Source organism: Chiloscyllium plagiosum, unplaced genomic scaffold (genome assembly GCF_037043375.1).
Source record: "Chiloscyllium plagiosum isolate Xiang-an unplaced genomic scaffold, Cpla_swu_hap1 HiC_scaffold_44, whole genome shotgun sequence".
In the NCBI taxonomy this organism is placed as follows: Eukaryota; Metazoa; Chordata; class Chondrichthyes; order Orectolobiformes; family Hemiscylliidae; genus Chiloscyllium; species Chiloscyllium plagiosum.
In genome coordinates, this window is record NW_028270182.1 from 10344796 (window position 1) to 10364308 (window position 19513).

A 19513-nucleotide genomic window follows, 5' to 3' on the forward strand; every position below is an offset into this window, starting at 1 on the left:
CCAACATTTATTGCCCATTCCTAGTTGCTTTTGAGAAGATGGTGGTAAGCTACCTTCTTGAACAGGTATAGTCCACCTGCTTTGGGTTACCCCACAATGCCATTAGGGAGGGAATTCCAGGATTTTGATCCAGTGACAATGAAGGAATGGCAATATACTTCCAAGTCAGGATGGTGGGTAGCTTGGAGGGGAACTTGAAGTTGGTGGTGGAGTTCCCATGAATCTCCTGCCCTTGTCCTTCTAGGTGGTAGTGGTCATGGATTTGGAAGGTGAAGATCTTTGATGAATACCAGCATACTCAGACCAAGGTCAACAAAAATGGGAAGTCAGCCTCATACAACATAGTGATAGCGGTTAGGATTTCTCACACAATATGGTGGTCTACAGTGGTAATTGCTCATAAAATAAGAAGTAATGTGAGTCTACAGATCCTACCTGGATAGCAATGGGTATCATGTAGTTCTGTTCATTACGGTAAAGCAGGCAAATAGGTACTGCAGTGTACTGCTGCACACCTTCAATTACATTGGCAGGAATTCCATCCAAGATCTCATAATTGACAATATAGATATTTTCATTCTGAAACAAGCACAAACAGGAATGGTTATACAATCAGGCACTGTCTGAATACAATATCAATGTGGATCATCTTATAATTGCTGAATCCCAATGCTGTTCTGGCTGGCCTCAAGTTCCATCAACAAAAATTCAACCCAAAGCCTTGCTTTATTTACACTTACACCAAGTCACTCACCACCATCTCTTGAGTTCTGTTTGGCCTCCAGCCATGTCCTCTGAAATTAAAATTCAATCACATAGCTGTGGGTCTGCAGTCAAGTGTAGGCCAGACCAGGTAAGGACATAGAACATTACAGCACAACACAGGCCCTTAGGCCCTCTATGTTGTGCCGACCTGTGAAACCAATCTGAAGCCCATCTAACCTATACTATTCAATTATCATCCATATGTGTGGGAAAAGATCTGCCACCCTGCCTACCCACAGCATGGCCACAGGGAACATAGGAAATCAAGCCTGTCTAAACCATACAAGTAACATCCAGAATACCTCAGCCTTGACCAAACAAGCTGACAAGGGAAACCAGACATGACCATAGTCACTCACAGACCAGGGAATACCCTTCCCAAGACAAACTAACAATAAGCTTCTTGGACCCAATCAACACAGCTGTCCCAAAGCCCTAAGGGCAATCTCATACCCCAGTGATACCAAAATCACACAAAGGACAGGTCAGACAGAGAGGCATCAGAATACCTTGCTCACAGGAGGGAAACAATGGAAACAACTTGCTGCTTTAAAAGGAACATTCTCACCTACCCTCAAAGAGAGCTGGAATCTCCTGATCCCATTAAAAACTGTGTGATGCTGCCAGGATGCTTCATTGTATCTATAATCAGGACATTCTTCTGATAACTGCTTTGCAGTGATCACCATTATAACTGGATTATTTAATTATCAAATACATTGCATTTTCCCTATTTTTAATTAACATCATTGGACAAGATTCCTATAAAACCTGGCTTGATTTTCAGCTCGAGGAAGAGAATTCCGGCTACCCAGACAGACTGTCTGTGCTGTTTTAGCTTAGCCAATTTCTCTTCCGCAATATCGCTGTGTTAATAAACAGTCAATTTCACTTCGATCTGTGTTTTGTGATCTCTGTTTTATTGGGCTAATTTCTCCAACAATATGTTTATCCAATGACCATTTAAATGCCCTTAAAGTTGGTGAGTCTAATACTGTTGCAGGCAGGGCATTCCACACCCCTACTACTCTCTGAGTGAAGACCCTCCCCTCTGACATTTGTTCTAGATCTATCACCCTTCAATTCAAAGCTATTTCACCACATGCTAGCCATCACCATCCAAGGAAAAAGGCTCTCACTGTCCATCCTACCTAATCCTTTGATCATAGAGTCACCTTGTATAGGACAGTCGATATCCTTTCCTGAAAGGAATTAGTGACCCAGATCGACCTTAATGTCAATCAACAGTGATCACCATGTGAGTGAGCTTTCTAAGATCACATTTTATTGGATTCAAATTTCACCCTGTGTCCTGGTGAGATTCAAACCCCTGCCCCCAGTACATTAGCCTGAGATTCTGGATTGCTAGCTGAGTGACATCAGCATAATACTACCTCCTTCCAATTTGTCATGAGCTAACATGGCACTCAAATAAGGTATTCCGAAACTTACGTTCCTCTTTGGATATCAAATTTCTCAGAAGCTGTAGGGAAAGAGTCAAATTTCTATGCTGTGCTCAGCAAGAATTTTACATCTCCTGGTTCAATCTCTAGTCCTCAATGTGAAGGAGTAAAACACCAATGTACCTCTATCTCTTGCTTCAGTGTGGAGTTCCTGAGAGATGTCCTGACCATGTCATCTGTCACAGGGAAGTTTGGTGGGATTTTGTCGCATTTCTCTATCAGGACTGGGTTGAAGCCATTCAAAAACTGGTTACCGAAGAACCAATCCTCCTTCCAATGATGCTTGGCAAACACTGCAAATGAAGGAACAGGGGGTGGGGGTAGAACATAAAGAGCTGGTAGTGCAGAAATAGCAAGATGCCGTTAACAACAACTTAAAGCCAACCCCGTAGAAGTCCAAGTGAACATAGTCATTCTCTCCTCAACAACCAGCCCTACAAGTCAATATTAATCATAGAATCCCTACAATGTATTCAGCCCAACAAGTCCTTACCAACCCCCTGAAGAGCATCCCAACCCAACCCTTACCCTATCCCTGGAAGCCTACATTTCCCATGGCTATTCCACTTCATCTGCACATCTTTAGACTGTGGAAGGAAACTGGAGGACCCAGAGGAAACCTACACTGAGACAGGGAGAATGTGCAAACTCCACACAGACATTCGCCATTGGGAAATGCTAGAATCTAGGTCAACAAGTGGAATCCCATGGGAATCAGTATTGGGAACTCAACTGTTTTTAATCTAGTTGTTTCGTAATACAGAACTTGAGTATCTGTAAAAAAAGACACAACGTGTCAAACTGTTTGGTCTTGCACTCATAAAAGCAGAGAAAGTTGGGACAGGAGAAGGCTATTGAGCCCTTTGAAGCTGACGCCCACACCCCCCCCTCCCCCCATTCCCTACCTCGTGAGCAGTGGAAGATAAATAGTTCAGCATATTCAAGGCTGAATTATAGAGTCAACAAGGGAGTCTACAGTTCTGGAGGAGTTAGGCATGCAGGAATCTGGGGTTGAGACCAAAGATCAGCGATGATCTTATGCAGCATGCTTGATAGGCTAAATGGACTTTCCCTGCTCCTATTTCTTATGATCTTGTGACCTTCTGAACAACTCCCTTGCTCTCGTCGTCACCTTCAGCATCGCAGAGTCATACAGCATGGAAATAGACCCTTCGGTCCAACAAGTCCATTCCAAACATAATCCCAAACTGTCTGCTTCTGCTTCATATCCCTCCGAACATTTCCTATGCATGAACTTACCCAAATGACTTTTAAATATCCTTTGAATCAGTTCAATGGGATCTTATGTATCCAACTGAGAGGGCAAATTGGGTCTTAGTTTTGTGTTTGAAATGTTTTGCCCTCAGTCTGTCTGTATTTTTGACATAGAATCATTGAATTCCACAGCGTGGAAGCAGGCCATTTGGCCCACCGAGTCCATACTGACCTCTGGAGAACATCCTACCCAGTCTACCCCCTTCCCTGTAACCCTACATTTCCTATCGTTAACCCACCTAACCCACACATCTTTTTGACTGTGGGAGGAAACCAGAGTACCCACACAGGCATGGGCAGAACATGCAAACTCCACCCAGGCAGTAGTCTGAGGGTAGAATCAAATCTGGATCCATGGTGCTGTGAGGCAGCAGTGCCAACTACGAAGCTACAGTACAGTAAGTGTACAATGTAAATGTCAAGAGTATTTCAATTGTATGGAGGCACCTGAGACTGGCAAAGCTGAATGGAGACAAGTTGAATTTGACTGCATTCCATAATTTTCTATTCAAAATGTTTTATAATGTATTTTTATGAATTTTATGAATGAGGTATGTTTTGGAGGGGAAACAATACATGGTACAAAGCCAGAAAGATATGGTCATCAGTGCGTGTAAACCTGCCCAGTACCTCTTTTCCAACAATGGCTACTCTAAAGAATATTTAATTGGCAATAAAATCAGGAGGTAATTAAAGGTTCCACAGCAATGTAGGTTCTTTCTTTCTATTTGGTCACTTGCTCATCATAAGTGTACTGTTGATACTTTAGTGGTACTACCTGCAATGACAAGCTCAACCTCCCCTCTCCTAAATATTGCCAAATTTCCATTACCTGCATGAGAATGGTTGACACAAAAAATGTGATTAAAGTCCTCAACGGTGGTCCAAGAGCATTCCAACTTGTTCACTTTCTCCTTCAGCCAGAGTTCTGAAAGGCTAAAGAAATTGTGATAAGAGCTATTTGTAGTATATTATTATCATTACTTTGCAATTTGAATTCAAAAGTGGAGAAAAATGAATCTGAGTTTTTCGCTCCGTGAAGGTGACTTGTAACTTTCAAGAAAGGGTCAGAAAGTCGCCTTAAACTGTGAAATAAAGGCAATCTTTCCAAGAAAGAGACTTAAGCTAAATGACTCAATCTGCTATATTGGGGAGTTAATTGCAGATCATTTGTTGAGTTTTATCATCTAGCGAAATGAACAGTCAGTGCTACCAGTAAGTTGAATTCAGATGTCATACAATCAGAAGGTCGGTTTTAATTTCTAGATGTCTCCAGGCTCTAAGAATCTCCAAGTTGTCGGAATTGGATAGAAATCTCCAGTCTATCAGTGCTGGAAATAAATCTTAAGCTGTTTCTTGTGAGTTCATCTATATTTATGTATCTCTGGGAGAGAAAGAAAAAATCACATTTGGTGAATGTGCAGGAAGTAGGTTAAGTAAGAATAAAAAGGTCTATTGTCCATGGCATCAAAATGCACTTGCCAACCAATCAGAACTCTCTTCTCATTCAGTATAGGTATTAGTATTAATTTTCCACATAAATTGGCTCCTTGGTCATTGACATAATGAATGCAAGTCAAAAAGCTTTGACAAGATGTGTTTTTCTTTCAGTAATATGTGAGGAAGTAAGTTTGAAGAGTTAACATAAGAGTAATAATTTATGGGGGTTGAGTATCTGTTAAGAACATTTCCGGGAAAAGAGTTAAACCTTTATTGTTGCTGTTCATGAAAAGATCTTTCCAAAGAGTCTTATAGATATATAACTGTTTTTTTTTCTTAAAGAAACATGGAAAATTAGAACATAGGAGGAGAAGGAGGCCATATTGGCCCTTCTAGCCTATTTCACTACTCAATATGATCATAGTGGTCATCTAACTCAGTATCCTGTTCATGCTTTCTCCCCCATCCCTTTGATCCCGTTATCCCTAACAGTTATATCTAACTCCTTGAAAATATGCAATGTTTTGGTTTCAACCACATTCTGTGGCAGAGAATTCCATAGGCTCACCACTCTCTGAGTAAAAACCTTTTTTTTTCAAAATCCCTACAGTGTGGAAACAGGCCTTTCAGCCCAACAAATCCACCAAAGAATATCCTACCCAGAACAATTCCCCTATTACTCTACATTTACCCCTGACTAATGCGTCTAACCGATACATCTCTGAACATTATGGGCAATTTAGCATGGCCAATCCAACATAAACTGCACATCTTTGGATTGTGGGTGGAAACCAGAGCACCCAGAGGAAACCCACACACACACAGGGAGATTGCACAAACACAGTCGCCCGAGGTTGAGAATTGAACCCGGGTCCCTGGTGCTGTAAGGCAGCAGCTCTAGCCACTGTGCCGCCAACTTTCTTCTCATCTCAGTCTGAAAATGCCTACCTTTGGTAATTCACGAGCATTTATTTTTGTGTAATAAACTTTGATGTGCTTTTGTTAAAAGTACACTGGCAGCCTCATGCGAATATTCTCAATGACTGACCAACACTGTAAACAAATTGCAAAACAAATCTGACTTGTGTATTGTTACCAGCTGCTGGGATTATATTAAAACAAACACAACAGACAAAGTTTAAACATTGACAAAATAGAGGATTTCAAGATGGTGGAGGTTTTTGATGGCATGTGGACAGGAAAATGATTCATTGGTGACTGAGCTAAGAACCGGGGCATTTAACAGATTTAAATTGATTTGCAAAGGGGATGAGGAAAATTGATTTTACTCAGGGAGTTGTTGCATTCTAGAATGTACAAATGTAGCAAAAGCAGATTACATAAATGACTTTAAAACTGATTTGGACACAATCTGAGTGTGTGAGACTGAGAATGACTGTTCCTTCAAAGGGCTAGCACAGACACAACAGGCTGAATAACTACTTAAGTTTCGATATTACTCTGATTATTGATCTATCTTTATTGGGTATCTTCCTTGGGATTTGATCTGGGAATGCTGTATAAAGTGAATGCGGGTGTACAAAGGTATCCAGTATCAGACCCTGACTGACTGAGAACTCAGGAATAGTAGTAACAGGATTTGGTGGCAGTAGTAACAGTAGTAACATAAATTTGCTGATGATACTAAGCTGGGTGGCAGGGTGAAATGTGAGGAGGATGTTAGGAGATTACAGGGTGACCTAGACAGGTTAGGTGAGTGATCAGATGCATGGCAGATGCAGTTTAATATGGATAAATGTATGGTTATCCACTTTGGTGGCAAGAACAGGAAGGCAGATTACTACCTAAATGGAATCAATTTAGGTAAAGGGGCAGTACAAAGAGATCTAGGTGTTCTTGTATACCAGTCAATGAAGGTAAGCATGCAGGTACAGCAGGTAGTGAAGAAGGCTAATAGCATGCTGGCCTTCATAACTAGAGGGATTGAGTATAGAAGCAAAGAGGTTCTTCTGCAGCTGTACAGGGCCCTGGTGAGACCACACCTGGAGTATTGTGTACCGTTCTGGTCTCCAAATTTGAGGTAAGGCATTATGGCTATTGAGGGAGTGCAGCGTAGGTTCACGGGATCAATTCCTGGAATGGCAGGACTACCTTACGCTGAAAGACTGGAGCGACTGGGCTTGTATACCCTTGAGTTTAGAAGACTGAGAGGGGATCTGATTGAGACATATAAGATTATTAAAGGATTGGACACTCTGGAGGCAGCAATCATGTTTCCGCTGATGGGTGAGTGCCGAACCAGAGGACACAGCTTAAAGATACGGGGTGGACCATTTAGGACAGAGATGAGGAGAAACTTCTTCACCCAGAGAGTGGTGGCTGTGTGGAATGCTCTGCCCCAGAGGGCAGTGGAGGCCCAGTGTCTGGATTCATTTAAGAAAGAGTTGGCTAGAGCTCTCAAGGATAGTGGAATCAAGGGTTATGGAGATAAGGCAGGAACAGGATACTGATTAAGAATGATCAACCATGATCATATTGAATGGTGGTGCAGACTCGAAGGGCAGAATTGCCTCCTCCTGCACCTATTGTCTATTGTCTATTGTCTATTGAATACTGGGCCCAGTACCAAGTCCATTTCCAGCGATTATAGGGCACATCAGTCAGTACCAGGTCACATTTTACTGACCATTGGTTTCGGTGCTAAATTTGCAGCAGTAAACCTGTCATCACAGAATCGCAGAATCGTTACAGCGCAGAAGGAGGTGACATTCCCCTGCCTTCTCCCTGTAATCCTGCACATTCCTCTTTCTCATGTTAACTGTCTAACTCCTTTTTGAAATCCCCAGTTGAAACTGCTTGCACCACACTCTCAGGCAGCACATTCCAGATCCTAACCACTCGCTGCGTGTTTTGCTTATTTTGCCAATACATTAATTCCATGCCCTCTGATTCCTGCTCCTTTCATGGAGTGTTTCCTTATCCACCCTATTCAATACCTCTCCTGATGTTGAACGTCTCTATCAAATCTCTTCTCAACCTTCTCTAAGGAAAACAGTCCCAACTTCTCCAAACTAGGGGGTGGCATGGTGGCACAATGGTTAGCATTGCTGCCTTACAGCGCCAGAGACCTGGGTTCAATTCCCACCTCGGGAAACTGTCTGTGTGGAGTTTGCACATTCTCTCCGTGTCTGTGTGGATTTCCTCCAACAGTCCAAAAATGTTCAGGTTAGGTGAATTGGCCATGCTAAATTGCCCGTAGTGTTAGGTGAAGGGGTAAATTTAGGGGAAAGGAGGGTTGGTGTGGACTTGTTGGGCTGAAGGGCCTGTTTCCACACTGTAAGTAATCTAATCTATCCACATCATTGAAGTTAATTGTCCCTGGAATCATTCTTGCGAATCTTACTGGACCTTCTCCAGTGGCCAATACTGGACATAATATTTCAGTTGAGGCTGAATTAGTGTCTTAAACAAGCTCAATGTAATCTCTTTGATCTTGTTCTCCACCCCCCCTAACATAAAGTGCTTTCCATGGTGGCTTGGCACGGTGGCTCAGTGGCTAGCAGTGCTGCCTCACAGCGCCAGGGCTTGATTCGAGCCACATCCTACCTGTGTTTGTGTTTCCTCCGGGTGCTCCAGTTTCCTCCTGCAGTCCAAAAATGTGCAGGTTAAGTGGATTGGTCTTGCTATAATTGCCCCGCAGTGTCCAGGGATGTGCAGGCTAGGTGGATTAGCCATGGGAAATGCAGGTTTACGATGATAGTGTAGGTGGGTGGGATCCTCTTTGGAGGGTCAGTGTGGACTCAATGGGCTGAATGGCCTGCTTTCAAACTGTAAGGATTCTATGCTGCCTTTCATCCAGACTGTGATACTTACCTCTCTATCGCGGAGAATTCAAAACCGAGTTCTTTCACACAACTGAACCTCAAATCCATATGGAGATCATCCACTGATCGAGCATCAATACACTTTGGCAATATCGAGGGTAATTCCCTCCACCTAGAACACAAAGGGAGGAACCATTCAATCATGAGGCGGAGACATGTTTGTATAAATATCAAATTATCGAATTAGACCAGGATTCGGTAGCGTTAATAAAGGTTTAAAATTAAATGGAAAACACTTTCTGGCAATAGCAAGTCCCAGGGAACTGAAGCCAATGAACACATTTTAAATTATAACAGACATTATTACTTCTATATAAAGTTAAGTTTTTCATCCTATTTAATCATGTTATCTATTAAAAAGTTCACCTGTCCATTCACTTTCACATTCTTTCTTAAACTTTTCTTACAACGAGACTACAACACTCTGAGCCCAATTATTTGGTTCAATCACTTGGCTTGATTAAGTCTAAGTTGAAACTTTATTGCTGGAACAGCACAGCAGGTCAGGCAGCATCCAGGGAACAGGAGACTCGACATTTCGGGCACAGGCCCTTCTTCAGGAATGAGCAGAGAGTGTTCAGCAGGAGAAGATAAAAGGTAGGGAGGAGGGACTTGGAGGAGGGGCGTTGGAAATGTGATAGGTGGAAAGAGGTCAAGGTGAGGGTGATAGGTCGGAGTAGGATGGAGGCGGAGAGGTCAAGAAGAAGACTGCAGGTCAGGAAGGCGGTGCCGGGCTGGAGGGATTCGGCTGAGACAAGGTGGGGGGAGGGGGGATGAAGAAACTGGTGAAGTCCAAGTTCATCCCCTGTGGTTGGAGGGTTCCCAGTCGGAAGATAAGACGCTCCTCCTCCGACCGTCGCGTTGTTGTGGTTTGGCGGTGGATGAGTCCAATGACCTGCATATCCTCGGTGGAGTGGGAGGGGGAGTTGAAATGCTGTGCTACAGGGTGGTTGGGTTGGTTCGTCCGGGTGGCCCAGAGGTGCTCTCTGAATCGCTCCGCAAGTAGGCGGCCTGTCTCCCCAATATAGAGGAGGCCACACCGGCTGCAGCGGATGCAGTAGATGATGTGGGTGGAGGTGCAGGTGAATCTGTGGCGGATATGGAAGTTTCCTTTGGGGCCTTGGAGAGAAGTGAGGGGGGAGGTGTGGGCGCAAGTGTTGCACCTCCTGCGGTTGCAAGGGAAGGTGCCGGGAGTGGAGGTTGGGTCGGTGGGGGGTGTGGATCTGACAAGGGAGTCGCGGAGGGAGTGGTCTCTACGGAAAGCTGATAGGGGAGGGGAGGGAAATATATCCTTGGTGCTGGGGTCTGTTTGGAGGTGGCGGAAGTGACGGCGGATGATGCGCTGTACATGGAGATTGGTGGGGTGGTAGGTGAGGACCAGTGGGGTTCTGTCCTGGTGGCGGATGGAGGGGCGGGGCTCAAGGGCGGAGGAGCGGGAAGTGGAGGAGATGCGGTGGAGGGCACCGTCGACCACGTCGGGGGGGAAATTGCGGTCCTTGAAGAAGGAGGCCATCTGTGTTGTACGTATTTTGAACTGGTCCTCCTGGGAGCAGATGCGGCGGAGACGAAGGAATTGGGAGAATGGGATGGCGTTTTTACAGGGGGCAGGATGGGAGGAGGTGTAGTCCAGGTAGCTGTGGGAGTCGGTTGGTTTGTAGTAAATGTCCGTGTTGATTCGGTCGCCTGAGATAGAAACAGAAAGGTCTAGGAAGGGGAGGGAGGAGTCCGAGACTGTCCAGGTGAATTTGAGGTCGGGGTGGAAGGTGTTAGTGTAGTGGATGAACTGTTCAACCTCCTCGTGGGAGCACGAGGTAGCGCCGATACAGTCATCAATGTAGCGAAGGAAAAGATGGGGGGTGGGGCCAGTAGGGTATGTGGATTGTTCCACATACCCTACGAAGAGGCAGGCATAGCTGGGGCCCATGCGGGTGCCCATGGCTACTCCTTTTGTTTGGAGAAAGTGGGAGGATTGGAAAGAAAAGTTGTTCAGGGTGAGGACCAGTTCGGTCAGTCGAAGGAGGGTGTCGGTGGAAGGGTACTGGGTGGTACGGCGGGAAAGGAAGAAGCGGAGTGCTTTGAGTCCTTCGTGATGGGGGATGGAGGTGTACAGGGACTGGATGTCCATGGTGAAGATGAGGCGTTGGGGACCGGGGAAGCGGAAATCCTGGAGGAGGTAGAGGGCGTGAGTGGTGTCACGAACGTAGGTGGGGAGTTCTTGGACTAATGGGGACAGGACCGTGTCGAGGTATGCCGAGATGAGTTCGGTTGGGCAGGAGCAGGCTGAGACGATGGGTCGTCCGGGGCAGTCAGGTTTGTGGATTTTGGGCAGGAGGTAGAAACGGGCGGTGCGGGGTTGTGGGACTATGAGGTTGGAGGCGGTGGATGGGAGGTCCCCTGAGGTGATGAGGTTATGGATGGTCTGGGAGATGATGGTTTGGTGGTGGGGGGTGGGGTCAAGGTCAAGGGGACGGTAGGAGGAGGTATCTGCGAGCTGGCGTTTGGCCTCAGCGGTGTAAAGGTCAGTGCGCCAAACTACTACTGCGCCTCCCTTCTCAGCTGGTTTGATGGTGAGGTTGGGGTTGGAACGGAGGGAGTGGAGGGCTGCGCGTTCCGAGGGTGAGAGGTTGGAGTGGGTGGGAGGGGTGTGGGAGTTAACGGAGGGAGTGGAGGGCTGCGCGTTCCGAGGGTGAGATTAAGTCTAATTCAGTTAACTCAGTCGGAGTATTGTGTATAGCTGTGAGTACTACGGCATATGAAAGAAGCGAATGCAATGGAGAAAGAGTGCAGAGTGCAGAGAGCTCCGGGAAACAGAAACTTCAGATATGAGGATAGATTGAAGAAGTTGGGAGTTTTGAAGAAGACAGACATTTCTCCCTGAGTAGTAGAAGGCTGAGGAGAGATCTGATTACGGTCTCCAAAAGCAAGAGCAGGCTAGACTGAGTAAATGTTCCCTCTTGTAAAAGTGAGAGGGCATGGATTTAAAGTGATGGGCAAACAAAGCAAGAGGAATGTGAGAAAAGACTTGGTAACATTACAAGTAGTAAGGGTCTGGAATGCACTCCCTGGAAATGTGGTGGAGGAAAGTTCAATTGAGGCATTCATGAGGGGCATTGGATGGTTATTTGGATAGTAATGATGTTCAGGAATAAAGGGAAAAGGAATAAAGGGATTGGCACAAGGTAATCAAGCCAGACTAGATAATAGAGCCAGTACAGGTAGGAGGGGCCAAATGGCCTCCATCTGCACTGTATAATAATTCCAAGATTCTGTCTAGAGACTGTTGCATGTGTTGCAAAGCCAATGCTGCTACCTTGTGGTTAGGGCAGTTTGCTCCCCCCATTCCTCTTTCTTTGACTAGGTATAATTGGTGTATAATGGTAGAGGAAAAACACCAGGAACCAATGTTCCCACACCATTGCTCGGAAATTCAAATTGTTTCTCGGGATTATTGGTTATACTCTGATTACATTGCTTTCCTGTGAGATTTATTGTTTTAACCGCTTTCTAATGAATTCTTAATTGCATTGAGATTCATTTATATCGGTGCTTATCCTTGATGATAACTTGAATAGAACTGAATCATAGAATGAGAATATTGCTTCAATATGCACAATGTTAACTCAGTTGTATCCATCATCCATATTCTATTAAATGACCAAACAGTTCCAATGTCCTTTAACAAAAATAGAGGTTGCTGGAAAGTTGCAGCAGGACTGGCAGCATTTGTGGAGAGAAATCAGAGTTAACTTTTCACTTCCAGTGACCCTTCTTCAGAGCTGATGGTAGCGAAGAAAAGCATGCTTTTTCTGAAGAAGATAGATGTTGGGAAGGGGGAAGAGTATATTATAGGGGGAGATAGAGCATAATGAGACAGAAAAACAGAGTCATAGAGATGTGCAGCACGGAAATGGACGCTTAGGTCCAACTTGTCCATGCTGACCAGATATATTAAACTAGTCCCAAAACCCAGCATTTAGCCCCTATCCCTCTAAATTCTTCACATTCATATACTATTCTAGACGCCTTTTAAATGTTGTAATTGTACCAGCCTCCCACCCTCTGGGGTGGCATGGTGGCTCAGCGGTTAGCACTGCTGCCTCACAGTGCCAGGGACCCACTTTCGATTCCAATCTCGGGTGACTGTCTACGTGGTGTTTGCACACTCTCCCCATGTCTGCGTGGCTTTCCTCCGGGTGCTCTGGTTTCTTCTCACAGTCCAAAGATATGCAGGTTAGGTCAATTGGCCATGCTAAGTTACTCATAGGGATGTGTAGGTTAGGTGCATTAGTCAGGGGCAAATAGGGGAATAGGTCTGGGAGGGTTACTCTTCAGAGGGTCGGCGTGGACCTGTTGGGCCGAAGGACCTGTTTCCACACTGTAGGAATTCTAATTCTAGCTCATTCCATACACACACCACCCTCTGTACGATAAGATTGCCTCTTTGATCCCTTTTAATTCTTTCCCCTCTCACCTTAAACCTATGCCCTCTAGTTTTGGATTCCCCTACCCTGGGGAAAAAAACCTTGAGTATTCATCCTATCCGTGCCCCTCATGATTTTATAAACTTCCATAAGGTCACCCCACAGCCTCCAATGTTCCAGAAGGATGAATTCTAGGAGAATGAATAGCCACTGGTGGCTGCTGAGTTTCCTTAGCACTTCTGCAATTCTTTTAATTTCAGATCTTCAGCATTCACAGTGTTGTGCTTTTATTTGGCTAGTTCTTTGAGGAGGTGACAAGACAGGTCGACGAAGGTCGAGCAGTGGATGTGGTGTATATGGATTTCAGCAAGGCACTTGATAAGGTTCCCTATGGTAGGCTTATTCATAAAGTCAGGAAGTATGATATACAGAGAGATTTGGCTATCTGGATTCAGAATTAGTTGGCTGTCAGAAGGCAGAGAATGGTTGTAAATGGAAAGTATTCTGCCTGGAGGTCAGTGTTGAGTGGGGTCCTGCAGGGCTCTGTTCTTGGGCCTCTGCTCTTTGTAGTTTTTATAATGACTTGGATGATGAGGTCAAAGGGTGAGTTAGATGACGCAAAGGTTGGAGGTGCCAGGATAGTATCGAGGGCTACTGTAGGCTACAGCGCGACACAGACAGGTTGCAGAGCTGGACTGAGAAATGGCAGCTGGAATTCAACCTGGATAAATGCGAAGTGATGCATTTTTGAAGGTCGAACTCAAATGCTGAATATAGGATTGAAGGCAGGATTCTTGGCAGTGTGGAGGCACAGAGGAATCTTGGTGTGCAAGTACATAGATCCCTCAAAGTTGCCACCCAAGTGGATAGGGTTGTTAAGAAAGCATATGGTGTTTTGGCTTTCATTAACAGGGGGATCAAGTTTAAGAGCTGCAAGGTTTTGCTACAGCTCTACAAGTCCTTGGCGAGACCATACTTGGAATATTGTGTCCAGTTCTGGTCGCCCTACTATAGGACAGATACAGAGGCTTTGGCGAAGGGTAAAAAGAAGGTTTACCAGGATGCTGCCTGGACTGGAGGGCTTGCCTTATAAAGAGAGGTTGAATAAGCTCAGACTTTTCTCTCTGGAGAGGAGGAGGAAGAGAGGTGACCTGATCGAGGCATACAAGATAATGAGAGGAACGGATAAAGTCAATAGCAGAGACTTTTCCCCAGTGCAGGATTGACTGGTACGAGGGGTCATAGTTTTAAGATATTAGGAGAAAGGTATAGAGGAGACGTCAGAGGAAGGTTCTTTATGCAGAGTTGTGAATGCATGGAATGCGTTGCCAGTGGTGGTGGAAGCAGAGTCATTAAGGACATTTAAGTGACTGCTGGACATGCACATGGATAGCAGTGAGTTGAGGGGTGCTTCGGTTAAGTTATTTTATTTTACATTAGGATTAACCCTCGGCACAACTTCGTGGGCCAAAGGGCCTGTTCTGTGCTGTACTTTTCTATGTTCTATGTTCTATTACCGATAGAGCTGTTGTTTCTCCCGTAGTTCATTCTTACGATGACACTGGAACACGGGTCCATCATCATAGATTCTTTTAGCTGAAACAGAACATGCATATGTTAATTACAAAAGGCAATAACCAAGGAAGACTGAGAACTTGGGAAGTTTAACTACTATACAAAGAGAATCATGGATTTTAGGAAGGTGTTATGACTTTAAATCTAATTCAGATGTTTAGACTGTTTATACACAGAATAATGGACACTCGGGAATGAGTTACAGACTAAAGCCAACTGAATGGTTCATTTCAGAAACTTTATTTAAAAATTCATGGGTATTGTCAGATAGGCCAGCATTTATTAACCATCCCTAAATGCCCAGAGGGCGGTTAGGAGTTAAGCACATTGGGTCTGGAGTCACATGTAGCCCAGACCAAGTAAGGACAGCAGATTTCCTTCCTTAAAAGGCATTGGTGAATCAGATGCTTTTTTTAAGGAACAACAGTGGTCCCCATAACGCTAGCTTTGTGCTTAAGATTTTGATTGAATTTAAATTTCCTCGTCCACCTTTGAGGGATTTGACCCTTTCGGTAGTGGAGGTTCTGAATTACTAGGCCAGTGACATGACCATTACAGCACCACCTCCCCGGCAATGGGAATGTAGAGTGGCAAACCGAATCTAATCATGGGTTTGGAATGGGTTACATACAAACTCCAATTTCGTGAGGCAGTCAAACAATGGAATTATACCAATTGAATGTGTTGGCAAATCGGTGCCACTACTCAGGGGAGCTGCACTTGTAGAGAAATGTGACAAATAAAGTTGCACACCTTTGGAATAAATTTCAGGCCCAGGAGCTTACTTTAGGTGGTGTAGAGAAAATGTCCTGTAACATGCCTGGAATGGAAGATTTGCCTTCAAAGGTGTTGCCCTTCTGATAAGGCTTTAAACCAAAGTTATGTCACATGGGTGTGATAGGTCCCATGGTGCTACATCTATGAAGAGCAGGGGAGTTCTCTTTGGCATCCTGTCAATATCTATTATTCCACCAGAATCAACAAAAGAATGATTGTCTGGTCATTCTCTCCCTGAGGAACATGCTGTGTGTAAATTGTTTTGGGAAGGGCTCTATGAGGATGCATGTTACTTCCATGCTTTGCTTCTCCTCAACAATCCCTGGATTTTCCGACTTACCTGTTCCTTCCCGGAGGCTTATGGTACAGTTGGCCAGCCACTTGTAGCAGGGGAAATGGAAGGTGTTTCCCTCGGGGGTCTCCACCGTCACACAGCAGCAGAACCAGTAATCTTGGAAGTAGAATGGAGTTACTTGCAGCTCCACAAAATTAATGCTCCCAAGGTCCCAGTCACTTGCAATTTCATAGTGATCCACCTGGAAAGTGAGGGTGAGGAAGCGAACAGCATGTCAAGAAGCTCCAGTCACAAATTGGATTCTGATTGTCGGGTTGGTATTCCGTCGTGAGGTTGGTTCTGATTATACGGAAGAAATTGGGATGCTGGGACCAGCTGTCTGTTTCTCTTCACTCACAAGGAGTGCTGGAAAGATATTTACCTCTTTCATGCAGACAGTCCGGAAAGAACAGGTAGGTAGTGCAGGAGTCTCCTGGGGTCCCACACACTAACCACTATTCCATTTTGGAAGCTGATGAGGGCGCTGGTAACTCAGAGTAATGCAGTCAGAGCCAAGCTTCTGGGAGCACAAACGGCTTGACTGCACAGGGTGGGAGGAAGGAGAAAGGAAGGGCAATTGTGATAGGGGATTCTTTAGTTAAGAGTAATAACCAGGTAATTATACAAGGGGATTTCAACTTTCCCCAACATAAATTGGGATTGTCATAATGTAGAGGGTTTAGAGGGGGCATATTTCTTGAAATGTATCCAGAGAGTTTTTTGCATCAACACATAGAAGGCCCAACAAGGGACAGCGCAGTGCTGGATCTGGTTCTGGGGAAAGAAGCCAGAAAAATGTTTGGTGTGGCAGCAGGAGAACATTTAAGTGATAGCGACCACAACATGGCAAGGTTCAAATTTGTTCTGAAAAAAAGGAGGTCTGCAAAAGATGGCTTTAGATTGGGGGAGGGTAGGTTTCATTGAATTAAAGCAGGATCTGACCACGGAAGACTGGGAACAGCTCCTTGCAGATAAGTCTACAGTGGAGCTATGGTGGGAGGAGAGGAGGCATTCAAAAAGGAGGTGGGGTGTATACAGGTCCTTTAAAGGGAAATGCATGAGCAGTAAGTTCTAGGACAATTCAGGACTGGACAAAGAAAAGTAGGGCTCGTAGCAAGTCCAAAGGGAACAATTCAGCTGTGGCCCTAGAGGAATGCAGGAAGTGCAGGAGAGAATTTAAGAAAGCAATTAGAAGAGCAAGAAGGGGGCATGATAAAAGACTTACTAACGGGATTAGGGAGAAAAGAAAATGTTTTATAAATACATTAAAGGAAAGAAGTTAACCAAGGAAAGAGTAGGACCCATTAGGGACCAAGGGGGCAACCTGTGTGAAACCACTGTATATTAGAAGGGGGTTGAATGAATACTTCTCTTTGGTCCTCACTCTAGAAGAGGAGAACGTAGGTATGGAATTCAGAAAAAGGAACTGTGAGGAACATGCACAGTTTAACTTAGGATATGGAGATGTATTGGAGGCACTGTCGGCCTTAAAATCAGGCAAATCTCCTGACCTGGATGAATTGTTTCATAGACTGCTGTGGAAGGTGAGGCAGGATATTGGAGGGGTTCTGACACAAATTTTTTAATTCCTCTCTGGCCGCAAAGAAGGTGCCAGAGGACTGAAAACAGCTAATGTTGTTCCACTTTTTAAGAGAGGTAGTAAAGATGAACCAGGAAATTACATGATGTGGAGGTGCTGGTGTTGGACTGGGGTGGACAAAGTTAAAAATCATACAACACTAGGTTATAGTCCAACAGGTTTATTTGGAAGCACTAGCTTTCGGACCACTGTTCCTTCTTATTTAGGGAAGGATGTAAATATATTGAAGACAGTTCAGAAGGGATCTACTCGATTGATACATGGGATGAATTAGTTCCATCCAACTCATTCATGCTGACCAGGTTTCCTAAACTAAACTAGTCTCATTTGCCTGAGTTTGGCCCATATCCCTCTAAATTCTTCTTATCTATGTACCTGTCCAATTGTCATTTAAATATAGCAGTTGTACTCATCTCTACCACTTCCTCTGGAAGCTTGTTCCATTTAGGCCCCTCACGCATTTTTAAATCTTTCACCTCTCACATTAAACCTGTGCTCTCTAGTTTTGAACTCCCCTACCCTTCAAAAAAGACCTTGGCGATTTACCTTAAAAATGCCCCTCATGATTTTATAAACCTGGATGTGGTCACTCGTCAGCCTCCAACCTCTAGTGAGAAAAGTCCTGGCCTATCCAGCCTCTCCTTATAACTCAAAACTTCCAGTTTCTGTCACACCCTTGTTAACCTTTTTTGCAGTCATTCCAGTTTGATAACACCCTTCCTGTAGGGGGTGACCAGAATTATGTGCAGTGCTCCAAATAAAAACCTCACCAATGTCTTGTGCAGTGGTAATCTGACATCTCAACCCCTGTTCTCGGTGCTCTGAACGATGAAGTCAAATGTGCCAAACACCTTCTTCACCACTCTATCAACCTGTGACACCACTTTCGAGGAATGACGTAATTGCACCCCTAAGCCTCTCTGTTCTCATGTTATGAGGACAGGCTGAGAGTATAGAAGAGTGAGGGTTGACTTGATTGAAGGGTATAAGATACTAAACGGTCTTGTTAATGTGGATGAGGAAACATATTTCTTCGTGTAGGTCAGTTGAGCACATCCATGTCAATGCTAGTTTCCCAAACTAAACTAGTCCCATTTGCCTGAATTTAATCCATAGCCTTCTAAACATTCCCTCTTCATGTACCTGTCAAATGTCTTTTAAATGTTGGAATTGTACCCACCTCTATCACCTCCCCTGGCAGATCATTCCACATAGGAACTACCCTCTCTGAAAAAAATTGCCCTTCGGGTCCCTTTTAAATCTTTCTCCTCTCACCTTAGAATTTCATTGCATCTAAGGACTATTGTGACACACATGCAAATCTTTCAATTCAAAATTATTTCTCCAATCGAAGCACCGAATGATATTGATCGCAACAAGCTGCTGATTTCTGCTGGAATATATACTCACAGTTTCCTGCTTCAAGTCATTGTGCAGCCATCTGTTCACACTAGCCTTGTGACTCTTCTCCCTCTCTCCGATCAGGGTGCAGAAGACATAACTCTCGGTTCCTGCATACAAGCCTGTCCCAGTCTCAATCATGACTTTGTAAGTGATCATATTCTAGCACTGGCAGAACTTCCAACCTCTGACGGTGTGGCAAGGAAAGCAGATGCAGTGTTTATATATGAAACAGAAAAGGAAACCAGGGATTTTTCTGGGGAAACAGCTGACATGCCATCTCACAGGAAATTCTGTTCTAACTGTTTCGACATCAGGCAGGGAGGAGGGACAGAGTAGAGGTGGTTCACGTTGTGTGTTCGATATTGGAGTGCCCCTCAAATGTGGGTAGGACCCTGCCCCTTCCTTTATCATTGTCTTCTCCACATTTGCTTTCTGAATCTCGCCCTCCTATCCCACCATCACTGTTTTGAGAATCGATCTTTTTCCCCTAGTCTGCCTGTTCAAGGATATCATGCACAGGTCTTGCACCTGGACCTCCTGGCTCAGAGTCATGGGCACTACCACCAGGACCCTGTCTCTGAGCCATAATAATCACATATCAATACAAAGGTCCC

General features: G+C 44.7%; 1 protein-coding gene across 1 annotated transcript in view; it reads right to left on the minus strand.

Moving 5' to 3' along the window:
- The window catches only part of LOC148136906 (polyunsaturated fatty acid 5-lipoxygenase-like), a 37991-nt gene extending 18849 nt beyond the window's left edge, over positions 1 to 19142 (minus strand). The window contains exons 1-7 of the mRNA XM_087982817.1: positions 18906 to 19142; positions 15902 to 16097; positions 14727 to 14805; positions 8778 to 8900; positions 4336 to 4439; positions 2352 to 2521; positions 436 to 579 (exon numbers count right to left, since the gene is read on the minus strand). Of these exons, the coding sequence (XP_087838943.1) occupies positions 436 to 579; positions 2352 to 2521; positions 4336 to 4439; positions 8778 to 8900; positions 14727 to 14805; positions 15902 to 16097; positions 18906 to 19055 (966 nt within the window). The 5' untranslated portion in view covers positions 19056 to 19142. The remainder of the gene's footprint in view (positions 1 to 435; positions 580 to 2351; positions 2522 to 4335; positions 4440 to 8777; positions 8901 to 14726; positions 14806 to 15901; positions 16098 to 18905) is intronic.
- Positions 19143 to 19513: the final 371 nt, after the last annotated feature.